Genomic DNA, 13,276 nt, shown 5'->3' with positions numbered 1-13,276 from the left:
TCACCACCGTCGCCAGCCGCCCCGTCTATGTTTAGTACACCGACATCACCACGTCACCGCGTTCTCCACGTCCACGAGTCTCCACGTTTCGTACTGTCCCCACTCTTCTGCAAATAAAGGAGAAACGAAAAAGAAGCAAGGGTGCTCGACAACTGCTTCGTACAGAAAGGCACCAGGCCATACGACTAGAAGTGCACCAAATTAGGGGAACCCGTCAAACGCAACAAGCCCACGAGCGCACTTCGACACCGCCTTGTGTGTTCTTTTGCGGCCACGAAACGCGCGTTGTACCATCACGAACGAAACTCGTGCTCGACACGTATTCCTCCCGTCTGCTTTGTCTTTCGATTCTGTTTCTTTGCCCTCGACAACACACTCTTCACAATGGCTGGCAACAGGAATTACGACTTTCTCGTGCGTGGCCCCTCTTCGCCGCCTCGGATTCCCCCCCTTCTTCGTTTGACCGCGTGCTGACCTGCTGACCTTTTGCCCCTCTTCTAGATCAAGCTGCTCCTCATCGGCGACTCGGGCGTCGGCAAGTCGTGCTGCTTGCTTCGCTTCAGCGAGGACTCCTTCACGCCTAGCTTCATCACGACCATCGGCATCGACTTTAAGATCCGCACGATCGAGCTCGATGGCAAGCGTGTCAAGCTGCAGATCTGGGACACGGCCGGCCAAGAGCGCTTCCGCACCATCACCACGGCCTACTACCGCGGCGCCATGGGCATCCTGCTCGTCTACGACGTGACCGACGAACGGTCGTTTGAGAGTGAGTCTACCCTGGCCCCCCTGGCCCCGCATGTACGCCCACACCGTTTCGTTTCCAAACAAACCCTAACAACGCAGACATTCGCACGTGGTTCTCCAACGTCGAGCAGCACGCCACCGAGGGCGTCAACAAGATTCTGATTGGCAACAAGTGCGACTGGGAAGAGAAGCGCGTCATTTCCACCGAGCAGGGCCAGCAGCTGGCCAACGAGCTCGGCATCCCCTTCCTCGAGGTCTCAGCCAAGAGCGGCATCAACATCGACAAGGCCTTCTACAGCCTGGCGGCCGACATCAAGTCGCGCATCATCGACACCGCCAAGACCGAGCAGACGCCGGCGTCCGGCGTCAACGTGTCTGGCCAGAACGGCGACAGCAGTGGCTTTGGCGGCAAGTGCTGTTAAGAAACGCTTGATTTGTCATTTACCTCGTGTACCTCATTTACCTCTTTTTTTTTTTTTTTACTTCTCTACCATTTTAATGTCCACAAGCAAGCCCCACACCAGAGACGATATACACGAAAAACGAACCAACGGCAGACACTCTCCTGCGAAAACAGAACACACAACATATTGTCACTCGCCTCGGGCCTTTTCTGGTTTCAAGACAGGGAGAAGAAGACGTGCCGCAGGAACAAAAGGGAGAAAAAAGAGAATGGCGGTAGTAGACACATAGACGCGGAAGGTGGACGAGGGCTGCATTGGTCGAGTTTTGTCGCCATGGCCGGTGCACTGCACAAGCCGACGCGAAGAAGGACAAATGGGGGATGGCAGATACCTGGGCGGTTTTTCTCGGAGTTTTGGTACCATTTTTTGCTTTGCTTTGCTCTTCTTTGCTCTGCATGTTCGTGCCTCTTGTTTTCGTTCCATTTTCCCTCTCGTATTGCCCATTGTTTCTCCGTCTTTTCATTTACCCTATTGTATCGAAGTTCCATATATATTTTTGTACTCTTTGCCGGTTTCCTCGTCCGTGGCACACCATCTGTTCTGCGTGCAGTACACAGCTTTTATGTAATTGCTCTCTCCTTCGATCTCGGCATACAAATACACTGTTTTGTGATTTTATTTTAGCAGATGGAAAAGCAAGTTGCAAGAGAACCATGTCAGTATGATGTTTTATCCACATTATTTATATACATGTCCCTACGATTGTGACTCCAAATTACGCTTTGTAACATAAATAACAAAAGCCATGCTGTTCCTCTCAGTTCCCGGTCTCACCACAGCACAGTCGTATCCACGATGGCCGTCTGCTCGTATGCTGCAGCGCCCCCTGTGCCTGGCACGGAAACAGCCCGTCGGTGCCAGTTGCGCACGAACCGCCGGGCTTCGACAGAGTCTGCAAACGCCACCACAAACCGCGAGAAGCGCGCATTCTCGTTCATCTGGTGCGTCTTGGTGACCAGGTCGGGTACGCGCGAAGCCCAAAGCGCGACCGGCGGGTGCTGTGGTCCCGGGTTCTGTTTTGCCTGTACCTCGGCCTCGGCCTCGGCCTTTTTGCGCCGCCTCTTGGCCGCCGCCCGGGCATTGGTTGCCTTGACAGCTTCGTGTAGCAGCCGCTTCTGCTCGGCCACCAGCCACTGGACGGGCACCACGCCATTGAGGCCGTCGGAGACCGCCCACGGCAGGTTCCGGCGCACGCCATCCGCCTCAATGAGGGCGCGCAGGCCGTCGACTGTTGTGACGCCGTGGCCGCTGCTCGAGCCAGCAGCGACGCTTTCCTGCCAACCGTCATCGTCATCACGGTGCTGTCGGCCAGCGCCTCCACCGCCACTAGAGCTTGTGCCCTCGAGCACCACGAGCACCTTTGTCGTGGCCGTCGTGGTGGCCACGTCGTCCAGCTCTTCCTCGTCGTAGAGCGTAATGGCCGACGTCGCGTTGGGACCGACGCTGCTACCTGCCGGCATCTGCATCACGAGATCGAGCTGCGCCGTCGGTGCCAGCAGCGAGAAACTGCGCAGAGCCGCCACCTCTTCTGGAGTGGCGCTCGTCGCCAAGTACGCGTCGCTGCCCGTGCCGGAGCCACCGCTGCTGATGCTGCCCGGCAGTGACGCGTACGCATTGCCACCGCCGCTGGTGCCTCCACCCATGCTGCTTCCCCCGCCGAAGCCCACCTGGTCCTCCTGTTTCCGCTTATGGCGCCGTTTGGCGCTGGCGGCGTTTCGCTGCGGCTGCTGCACGGCGCGGCGGGCCAGCACATGCAGCTCGCGCACCTCCTGTGAGTAGGCCAGGGCCGCGGCAGACGAGCCAAAGTAGAGAAAGTAGCGGCCACGTGGAGCGAGCGTCGCCGGGTCGCGGTCCTGCACAATCTTGTAGATGCCGCCGTTGCCGGCCGCCCAGCCATCAACGAGACGGCGGCTGCTGCCGACGGCATTTTGCTCGGACGACGCTGGTGCCGCCCTCGGTGCTATGCGGAAGAAGTCGCTCGGAAGCAAGGACGGAGTCGTTCCGGATAGCACAAGCACTGTTGGGTTTGTTTTTCGCTTCTTTGGCTTCCCTTGGGCAGACGTGTTCGTGCCCGGGGCGGCATCTGCTTCCCTGCCGTCCTCGTCGCCTTCGGCAGCCTCGCTCTCGTTCTCCAGCCATTGTCGTACGTCCTCAGGGATAGCGCTCCCGTCAGTTTGTGGTTCTCTTTTGTCATCGACCTGCTCTTCCGCGTTGTCTGGTATTCTGTTTTCTCGTGAAGAAGATGCTTCGTCGGGAAACAGCTCTGCAAAGATCGATGGCTGCTTCGCCTCCTCCCGGCGCGGTGTGGTTGCGCTCGCCCATGTCCGGCAGCTCCCTGTGCGTCGCCGGCTACACCATGTCCGGCCCGTCTGTACTGTTTCCGTTGCTGGTCTCGACACGCACCCTACTAGCTGACGCTTGAACTGTAATGGTGTTGTCTGTTTTGGCGGCAGCACACGCGCCACCCGCTGCGCCAAAGGCATTTAGGACGCAGCACAGAGGGTTGTGACTGCAGCCACCCGGTCGTGAGGAGGCAGAAAAGAGAGCTATGAGATTCGTGCTGGAAATTTATGACTGTGGTGACCAAAATGCGAAATGACAGCATACTGTGAAAGATTGTGTATGAGAAAGTTGAATTTGGTGACGAGATGTCGTTCAAAGTGACACTACAGCGCTCTACCCAATCAGATTTGCAGCGCAGGCGCTAGGCCGGGCTACAGTGGGTTCACTTACAAGTTTGCAGGGGCGGTGGCAGGCGGCAAAATTAGTACTTCCCGCGAACGCCCTAAGAAATTCGAGAAATTCCTACAACGAATCAACACACTGCCGGGAAAGAGCGACCTGGTGTGGTTGACTATGAATGAGAAAGAGCGACCGATTTACAGATTTTCACAGGAAAGAGCATCCCACGGTTGGTTCGTAGGGGAAGGAACGGCAAGCGAGGGACAATCCCAAAAGCAGAAGGCCCAGTTCTTGCCTGTATTGTCTTTCCTGCGTTTTGCATTCCACGCCCCTTCACACAAAACAAAACAATGGGCAAATCCATCGAGGTCAACGTGGCCTCGTTCAACCAAGAACCGGCGGCAAAAGCAGCAGCACGCATTGCCGTGAGCAAGGACAACCTGCTCCAGCTCACAGGCACGCTGGACAACGACCGCCTCTGCACCATCGAGACCCTCAGCATCACCGATGGCCAGCCCGTGTTGCGCGAGGCCAGTCTGACGGCGTCGCCTGAGCCGTTGAAAAAGGGCCTCGCCCGCGTTTCCAAAGCGTTTCGTGAAGCCTGTGGCATCAGCGCGAATGAAAAGTGCCGCATCACTGTCGACGGGCGCACCCTGTCCGCGGCCGCTGAGGTGGACGTGGAGGACATCACGAACCGGGACGGCCTGGCGCCCGTGACCTCGTCGACACAAGCGATCGAGCTGTCCGGCTGGGCTACCATCCTTGAGGACCAGCTGGACCTTGCCGAGCTCGTGTACCCTGGCATGGTTGTTCGCGACGTGTACCACCGGCGGACGAAGCGAACGTTCCGCATCAAGGCTGTGGACGGCCGGACGGATGCCGTGGCCCGGTTTGCGATGGATCAGACGAGCGTGCAGTTCACCGGCGTAGCTGGGTCCTCTCGCGCTGGAGTGCCCTCTCCAGCACTACCGCAGACGCCCAAGACTCCCAAGCCTTCACTCACCACCACGTTGCCATTGCGCTCGGCTGCAGCAGCGACAGCCTCGCCGACCGCATCGCCGTCGAGACGACTACAGTCCCGCACAGTGCCATCCTCGCCAGCACTTAAACCAGCATCCAAGCTGCCGCAAACGCCACCCGCAGAAGCAAACCAGTCGTCACCACCGCCACCACCACCACCGCCACCACCGACAGCCATCAAGCTCGACCAGATTGAGGGTCTGGATACGGCCGTAAAGGAGCTGAACCGGTTCCTGACTTGCTTTGACCCGACCGTGAGCTACCCGCGCACTGGTCTTTCTTGTGCGGCGGTACTGCAGGGCGACAAGGGCACAGGAAAGACGATGCTCCTTAACAGAATCACCTCGACTGGCTGGGGCACGGTGTTTCCTATCCGGCCAAACGACAAGTTGTCCTCCATCCAGGAGACGTTCCAGAAAGCATATGAGCAGCGGCCAAGTATTGTTACTATTGACAATATCCAGAAGCTGCTCATTGAGGAGCGGAATAACCGCACAGCGGTCATACAGGCGCTCTGCGACTTTCTCGACTCAAACGTCTACAATGGCGGACAGAGCACGCCTCCAGGCCAGCCTGGCTCGGAAGATCCGCAGGTACCGCAGCTTATCGTCCTCGTCTCCTGTCTGGATTACCACAAGGACATCCCCGCCGATTTGCGGGAGCCTGGCCGCCTGTCCCACGTTATCGAGCTCCCCTTCCCGGACCCTGCTGGCCGCCGGGCCATCTTGCGCTCGTTCGACATGCCGTTGCCACCCGACCAGGCCGATCGCATGATCAAGGAGCTGAGCCACCAGACACACGCCTTTAACGGCCACGACTTGCTGAAGCTCTGGAACGAGGCGCTCCTTTTCCGCCTGCACAAGGCCGCCCTGGCGAGAGAGGAGACAGAAAAGAAAGAAGGCCAAATCGATGAAGCTTCTGCCAACGGCGAGGGAGGTGCGGCCCTGCCACAAACACAGGCTGAGGAGCCTTTTTACGTGACGGAAGATGACTTCAAGGACGCTCGGAGGCGCGTGCGTCCCAGCCGCATGGACGGCATCGACGTCAAGCCGCGGCCGGTGTACTGGCACGACATCCACGGCCAGACCGACCTCGTAATGGCGCTGCGGGAGCGCGTGGATATGATGAACCACCCGGAAAAGTACCGGCCGCGCATCAAGCCGTTTGCGCGCGGCTTCTTGCTGTACGGCCCGCCGGGCTGCTCCAAGACCATGGCGGCACAGGCGCTGGCCACGGAGAGCGAGCTCAACTACTTCTCGGTAAAAGGCGGCGAGCTGCTCAACCAGTATGTGGGCGAGACGGAACGCAGCATCCGCGAGCTGTTTGACAAGGCGCGGCGCGCGTCGCCCGCCGTCATCTTTCTGGACGAGATTGACGCCCTCGGCGGCCGGCGGGCCAACTTTGGTGACGGCAGCGCGTCGTCCAGCCGCGGACCGCAGATGGTGCCGGCCCTGCTGTCGGAGCTGGACGGCTTTGAGCCACTCGACAAGGTGCTGGTGGTGGCTGCGACGAACCGGCCCGAGGCGCTAGACCCGGCGCTGCTGCGGACGGGGCGGTTTGACAAGCACTTTTACGTGCCGCCGCCAGACGAGCTGGCGCGGCGGGCCATCTTTGCCAGCTGGACCAAGGACATGCTGGTCAGTGCCGATCTGGACTTGGACCTGCTGGGCCGGGAATCGGCGCAGCTCTCGGGCGCCGAGATTCTGGGCATCTGCCAGAAAGCGGGCGAGAGCGCCAACCGGGCGTTTTTGAACGGAACGGGTCCCGAGTACATTACGACGGACGCATTTTTGACGGAGATCAAGCGGGCGCCCAAGACGATCACACCACTGATGCTGGACCACTTCGCCCGCTGGTCACCGTCTTTCAAATAGAAGAAGAGCAGGCTTTTTTTATTTTATTTTTTATTTTTCACATTTTATTTCCTAGATAGATATCCCTAGGCATCGGCATTTTGCTTTGTTTGCCATAGATGACCCGTATATAGACCTTGACGATTTCTACACTTTTTGCATGCATCGTTCGTCTCCCATAAAGCATTGCTTACTTGTCTCGTCGACATCCCGCTCAGCACCCGTCTCAAGTCAACCGCCGGCGGTACACGCCCAGCATCCAACTGGCGCGCAGCACGGTCAGACCCATGGCCATGCGGATGCTGTCTTGGACCAGGTTCATCTTGCTGCCGTCGACCTCGTGCCAGCCCACGGGCACCTCGGCGACCTTGATGCCCGCGCTGGTGCCGATGATGCTGCCGTCGTGGGCCACAACGGGGGTCGCGGGCGCCGACTCGGCCAGCATGAGCATCTCAATGTCAAAGATCCAGCCCTCGGTGTGCATGTAGGGCACAATGTGGGGCAGGGCGTTGCGGCTAAACAGCTTGAAGCCGCACTGGGTGTCGCCGATGCGCGAGGTGGCGGGCGGCGTCAGGATGGTCAGGACAAAGTGGAACGACTTCATCAGGAAATTGCGCAGCGCCGACCGCTGCACGACGGCGGCGCTACCGACGAGGTGGGCGCGGCTGCCTATGGCGACGCCGCGGTCGGACGCGTCCACGACGACATCGCAGCCCTCAATCAGCTTGTCCAGGTCGCTGAAGCGCGAGGCGCCGTCGGCGTCGGCAAAGACGACGTAGGCGCCGCGGGCGTGGCGCAGGCCGTGGGTGACGCCACCGCCCTTGCCGCGGTTCTTGGCAAGGGTGACGACGCGCAGCACGTCGTGCAGGCCGCGGTCGCGGGCAAAGTCCAGGGCGACCTGGACGGTGTTGTCGCTGCTGGCGTCGTTGACAATCAGAATCTCGTAGCCAGAGGGCAGCTCGGCGTCGAGGGACGACGACGTCGACGCAGTGCCGTTGGAGTCGGCCCGGTCGGCGGGAAAGTCGTAGAGCACGGCGGCAGACGGGGCCTTTTTGCGCTTCGGTGCGGCCGTCGGCCTGCGCGTCTGCTGGCCCGATTTTGACCGGCTTTGGGTCGACGGCTTCGGCCGGCCGAAGCGCTTGTCGCAGTAGTCAACCATCTCCTCGAGGGCGGGCAGGATGCGCTTGGCCTCGTTGTAGGCGGGTACTACAACGGTCAAGCCCACCTCCGCGGGCTCAATGGCGCCGAGGCTGTAGGCATTCTTGTCGCTGTCCTTGGCCGTCTCGGCAAGGTGCCGCTCTGCTAGCCACTTGTCGTACCAGCAAGGCAGCGGCCGTGTGACAACGGCTGCGTCCTTGCTGGCGCCGGTCGAAGGAGTACTTGTCTGGTAGGTCTTTTCGGAAGGAAAGGGTAGTCTTGGCTTGGGCGCAATGTGGCAGAGGAGCAGATAACCGGCGATGCTGGCGACGGCAACGAGGGTCGTAAAGCCCAGGAGCAGCAACGGGATAGGAATCGAGAAGAGGGCGGCGAGGAGGGAGCCGACGAGGTCAAAGACGCCGGCCATGGCGGAGGAGGGGGGCGAAGTCGTGGGGTGAGAGTTGTATATGTCGTGTTTACTTCTCGGTCGTTTATAGCATTCTCGATTCGTAGAATCGTTGGATCGAGGCCGTGAAGTCGTGAGAGTGGGTTGTGCCCCGTTCTTATCCCTTCCTCGTCTGGGCGATTGTCTCGGCCGTGCTGCTCAACAGCGGCCTAGCATCTCGAGAGCGCGAGAAGAAACAAGGCCGGAGAAGAGAGATTGAAAATGAAGAGAGAGTGACAGAAAGAAGGCAGAGAACGAGCCGAGGAAAAAGAATACAGGAGAAGGTCGCAGTCGTAGGATACTGGGACACTAAGAAAAAGAAACGACAGTGAGATCTGTACTTCGTAGGAAAGACAGTCAGATTGGGTGTGGACCGTGCTGGCCTGTCTCCCTCGTCGAGACAATGTGCATTGTTGAGAGAGAGGACAGAGAAGCTATTCCGCGTTTTGGAGACGAGGAGACGTGGAGTTGTGTTGGAGCAAGGTGGCAGCTTCTCTAGGGCAGGTGCTAATTACGGTGCGACTTTGCGGGCGCCTTCCCGCGTAATAATACGAACCAATTATGGGAAGGTGCGGACACGGTTCTGGGTGGGCACGCCCTGCCGATCTTCCACTGTATTTACAGGCACTCAGCACTTCGTACTACAGCGCTAAAGCGCACCGTAATTAAGTGCCGTGATTACGTCGTATGCAATTTTGACAGTTGTCAAGGCTTCGACGATTTCGTCAACAAGCAAGCAAAAGCCGTGAATTGGTTGACGTATCGTACGGAGTACACAGTACTCTATGAGAAGGTGAGTACGGTAACATACGAGGCCGACGTTGATCACGGCCACCGTCGAAACCTCCAGTGCATCGCCAACGTACGGAGGGATATCTTGGAAGACTACGAGCAGCAAAGCATCGAAATCTTTCAATATTGTAACATTTGTCTCCCTGTCTACGACACACAAGGTACTCAAATGCAGATATGAGGGCGCACACTCGTCACAGTAGGGGCAAACGCAAGATTAGCAAAAAAGTGCCGCTGGGGCGGTTAAGGTCCGAGAGTTGACCAAGCCTGTCGGCCTGGCACAAATCCGGACACTCACGCTCCCAGGCCGTTCTTTCTATTTTCTCTTTGTTCCTAGTTTCTTGTTGTCCTATTCTACTCCTGGCAGTCCGACATGGGTATCTTATGATGCCACGGCGCGTGCTTGGCGACGAATGTGCGGTGATGGCGAAGCGGTGAAACGGGATGTTGGGTAGAGCTCCTGCCGGCCCTGAAGCGTCCCCCATCCGCGCCACTTAGATGGCCAGACGCTCGACCTTGTCCTTGAGGGCCTTGATCGGGCCAGCCAGGTCGCTGGCCTCGTTGGTGCTGATGCTGGCAGCAATCACGGCGCGGCTGACGCCGCAAGCGCGGCCCAGAGCGACCTTGCTCGGCACAAACACGTAGGGCGTGTTCTTGTCCTCGCACAGCAGGGGAATGTGCAGCAGGATGGCAAGCGGGTTGGCGTCCGCGGCGAGGATGGCAATCTCGCAGGTGTTGCGGTTCAGGGCCTTGGTGACCTCGTTGGCACCCTTCTTGGCCTGGCGGTAGTGGGTGGCCGACTGGAGGAGGTCGAGGATCTCCTGCGAGAGGGCAGGGTCGGCCAGAGGCCAGGCTGGAAGAGGAGTTAGTTCATGACGAAGAGAAGGAGGGAAAGACGTGTATTGTGTACTGGGCATTGCGCGCAGCTTGAGAGACGGAAACGTACCAGCAGATTCCTTGTTACCAGACATTTTTCAGGTGGTGCAAAGAGCGTCGGGACGACAAGAAAAAAGAAAGTTGAACGACGTTGATGCTAAAGAGTAAAAAAAAAAAGAGTGATGTTTCTGGTGGCTCGCCTGTGGGAGGTTCACTGCCGTTGGTTGCGAGAAAATGTGAGAAAAGTGCGTTTGCGTGATGACGAGAGAGTGTGAAAAGAGCAAGCGAAAAAGCTTCACTTTTTTTTGCTGAGCGGGAACTTTTTTCGGCAGAATCTCTCACCGCTTTCAAGCCAGCGCTGCCAAGATTTTTTTCGCGATTCGTGAACTGCACGAGTTGAATCACGTGCAGTACTCATCTGGTACCCACTTATTTTGGTCTTACTTAAGTCGTGGCAACGGCCAATCAAAACACCGTCACAACTAACACGCCCAACTAGGAAACTCAATTTTGAAGCATCAACATGTATGTTGCAGAGAGCTCAAGCTTCAACAATGATCGAAATGGGGCAACTCCTGATATGTTACTAGAGAGGTATGTTTTCAAGTCATATTGTGTGCTGAGATGAAACTAGAAGGCTTACATCAACCAGTACATGTCAAATCAGAAACGGAAATATCTTATCATATTGGAAGAGTCGAAAATGAAGATTTGATCTATAGCAAACGATTCGAAACAACCGGAAACACAGATATTCCCCGTATTGTGGCTCATTTATCGAATGTGTCATTTGCGTGTGGCACATTGGGAGACTTGTTTCGGACCAAAAGTTTCCTGGTCGGTGATGTCCATTTGTTCCGCTGGTGAGGAGGATCTCGATTCGTTTTCACCACTGTCCGCACCCCTTGTGGATGGAATAGTTCACCAGGTGTATGTGCAGAAATAAGGCGTCCAAAACAGGTGCGGTTGATGGCAAGTTGTCGTGTCATCGGTCAGGCAATGTTAGGAGAAAATATATTGAAATTTTTCGCCGACCATGGGAACGAGGCCAAGTACAACGATGGATGAAAAAATATCGAATCGGCAGTCGTTTTAGTAGTTAGGAAAGCGACAGTACCATTTCGTGCCTAACACATTTCTGCAGCATGATGAGGACATATCCCACGAGCTCAAATCTTATCCCTGTCCTGAATATCCAATAGTAAACGCCAAATTCAGTGAAAGAATATATTATGGCAACATGTCTGCAGAACCAGCAGGAGAGACAAGAAAAAGATAACTAAGGATTAGTAAAGGTAACGTCCAGATAGAGCGCCAATTATCATCTGCCAATGCGATGCAACTTATAATATTCTCCAAGGTGCGGAATGTGAACCTGACAGTAGAAGGAACGACGTGAAAAGTAAAGGGCAAAGGATATCAAAACGAGTGGCAAAGAAAATAATTTCAAATTTCAAATTGAAGCTGGTTGGAGGCATGCTGCAAGGGGCTCCTCAAGTTGGCACGTTGTTGGCGAGTAGACTCGCTCTTCTGCAGTAGACGCTATCTGGGCTTCGCGGTTGTCCGATTTTGACAGCGGATTCTTTGATGCCGCAGTCTCGGCCATGACCAAACTCAGGGTCGAGCAGGAGTCGATGAACGTATAGGCTGGTGAGGGACGGGCCGAGCCAATCGTGGTAGGTACCAGGGTGCGCTCTGTGGACAACCGAGAATGGCCCACTGGGTGCTGTACGTGTGGCATGCTAGGCTCACCGATCCTAATATGTTGTCCATAAGGATTCAGTTGCCTCCTGCGTTTTTAAATACCCGTTGATGGAAGATCGTACTGGCTGGGCATGATGGAGGTGGAGCTGTTGGAGTTGCAATTGTGGGTACTCTTGGATTTTGTTGTGCCGGACGGAAATACTCTCATCTCGATAGATTCCATGCTTGAAGGGCCGTGCTCTCCGCAAGTCTCTCCATAGTAGCCTAAGTTGCCGTCTGGGTACATTGGGTGAAAATAAGTGGCGCACTGTTAGTACGGAGTCGTTTCTGAATGCAGCATGACGGTAGAGACGTTGCTGCAGTATAGGTACAAAGAAGACGTGCAACGCTCTCAAGACGACTTGAGGGTAATTTTGGAAATCACACCTTTGTTCGTGGAGCTCTTCTGCGGTCCAAAAGACGCGGCCGAGTATGTCGAAGGTGACGTGGATGGAGATGAAGAAGGCGAGGATCTGGAGGTCGATGATTCTGAGGAAACAGCTTGTGATGCTGACGACGTGTGGGCACTTTGAGAGTGGTACGGCCCGTTTTGAGAAGCCTCAAGATGTGACATGCGGGCACGGACAAGCTCTGCATCCAGACTACTCAAGCTCAGCTGGCTGAATGCGGCTGATGTGCCCGGAGTGGTATGTGAGCTTCTCAGAGAGGCCCTGCTGGGAGAGCTAGACCAGTGGGAGGCTCTCGCGTTGACCGCACTGCTACTGGCGTTTCCAAGACGGCGGCCGTATTTGTTGCTGCTGCTGTCCACGTGCACGTCGACATGCAGAGGGCTCATCATAGCCGAGCTTGCCGGCCGTGGTGGCCGTAACAGTTGGCCAGCTTGCTTGGCGTTGCGTTTTATGTTGTTCTCTCGGATCCGCTCGGCGTCGTCCCGCATCCAGCCGGCCGGAGCTCCCATAAGGGCGTCTGCAGCTGCGTGTGTTGGAACATGGACGTATCGTGGCTTGGCTAGCTCATCTTTCTGCTTTCCAAGTTGCTTTTCGGAGGGTTTGCTGACCGACTGCTCTTTAGCCTGTCGGGCTTTTTTAATGATGGAGAAAAAAGACATTGCGATCGGTGAGGTTGCGTGTTACTTTCTGTAAAAGAGGACAGGAGGTGAGTGATATAGGGGAAACAATGAGATGGGGTGAGTAGGTTTTTCGTGGTTGAGAAAAAGGAGTAAAACAGCGACGGTGGAGAGTTCGTGTTCGCGCAGATATCGATTCAAATGTCCCAATGCAGGAGAGAGAAACAAAGAAAATCAGGTGTTGTGCTTTGTTTCTGGAACCTGTTTGAGACAAAGGGCTGGTTTAGGAACGACCCGATGGAAGAATTGGAGATGAGGATGTCTGCAGCCTTTTAAGGAAGCTGGCGCGCAGGCAGTACAGTTCTTGTGAGTAAAGAAAGGCGTGAGGAAGAGATAGGTGTACTGAGAACAAATAGAGCTCACTGAGATGGGACCATGTAGTTGAAGCATTTCCGTTTTTAAAATAATACAGAATGCCTTGGAGGTAAAA

At 56.2% G+C, this 13,276-nt stretch overlaps 7 protein-coding genes across 7 annotated transcripts; 3 read left to right on the top strand and 4 right to left on the bottom strand.

Annotated features, from left to right (window-relative positions):
* Window positions 1-384: 384 nt before the first annotated feature.
* Window positions 385-1,169, top strand: SPBR_00960 (uncharacterized protein; the record flags this gene model as incomplete). Its single annotated transcript, XM_040759279.1, has 3 exons — window positions 385-414; window positions 502-769; window positions 847-1,169. 3 exons carry the CDS (start codon window positions 385-387, stop codon window positions 1,167-1,169), a joined length of 621 nt encoding a protein of 206 aa, XP_040618308.1.
* An 812-nt stretch (window positions 1,170-1,981) lies between these two features.
* SPBR_00459 (uncharacterized protein) lies at window positions 1,982-3,694 on the bottom strand (the record flags this gene model as incomplete). The annotated part of the gene is made up of 2 exons (XM_040758778.1): window positions 1,982-3,560; window positions 3,615-3,694. The coding sequence occupies 2 exons, from the start codon at window positions 3,692-3,694 to the stop codon at window positions 1,982-1,984; spliced, it is 1,659 nt and encodes a 552-aa protein (XP_040618307.1).
* A 549-nt stretch (window positions 3,695-4,243) lies between these two features.
* SPBR_00217 (aaa family ATPase) lies at window positions 4,244-6,787 on the top strand (the record flags this gene model as incomplete). Its single annotated transcript, XM_040758536.1, has 1 exon — window positions 4,244-6,787. The coding sequence occupies one exon, from the start codon at window positions 4,244-4,246 to the stop codon at window positions 6,785-6,787; it is 2,544 nt and encodes an 847-aa protein (XP_040618306.1).
* A 205-nt stretch (window positions 6,788-6,992) lies between these two features.
* SPBR_00649 (dolichyl-phosphate beta-glucosyltransferase) lies at window positions 6,993-8,330 on the bottom strand (the record flags this gene model as incomplete). The annotated part of the gene is made up of 1 exon (XM_040758968.1): window positions 6,993-8,330. The coding sequence occupies one exon, from the start codon at window positions 8,328-8,330 to the stop codon at window positions 6,993-6,995; it is 1,338 nt and encodes a 445-aa protein (XP_040618305.1).
* Window positions 8,331-9,634: 1,304 nt separating this feature from the next.
* SPBR_01090 (U4/U6 small nuclear ribonucleoprotein SNU13) lies at window positions 9,635-10,111 on the bottom strand (the record flags this gene model as incomplete). Its single annotated transcript, XM_040759408.1, has 2 exons — window positions 9,635-9,993; window positions 10,087-10,111. The coding sequence occupies 2 exons, from the start codon at window positions 10,109-10,111 to the stop codon at window positions 9,635-9,637; spliced, it is 384 nt and encodes a 127-aa protein (XP_040618304.1).
* A 1,947-nt stretch (window positions 10,112-12,058) lies between these two features.
* On the top strand, window positions 12,059-12,292 carry SPBR_01162 (uncharacterized protein; the record flags this gene model as incomplete). The annotated part of the gene is made up of 1 exon (XM_040759478.1): window positions 12,059-12,292. The coding sequence occupies one exon, from the start codon at window positions 12,059-12,061 to the stop codon at window positions 12,290-12,292; it is 234 nt and encodes a 77-aa protein (XP_040618303.1).
* Window positions 12,293-12,361: 69 nt separating this feature from the next.
* SPBR_01139 (uncharacterized protein) lies at window positions 12,362-12,678 on the bottom strand (the record flags this gene model as incomplete). Its single annotated transcript, XM_040759456.1, has 2 exons — window positions 12,362-12,430; window positions 12,472-12,678. The coding sequence occupies 2 exons, from the start codon at window positions 12,676-12,678 to the stop codon at window positions 12,362-12,364; spliced, it is 276 nt and encodes a 91-aa protein (XP_040618302.1).
* Window positions 12,679-13,276: the final 598 nt, after the last annotated feature.

This window comes from Sporothrix brasiliensis, assembly GCF_000820605.1.
Source record: "Sporothrix brasiliensis 5110 chromosome Unknown Cont19, whole genome shotgun sequence".
Taxonomy (NCBI): Eukaryota; Fungi; Ascomycota; class Sordariomycetes; order Ophiostomatales; family Ophiostomataceae; genus Sporothrix; species Sporothrix brasiliensis.
This window is presented reverse-complemented; position numbering and strand designations above follow the sequence as displayed.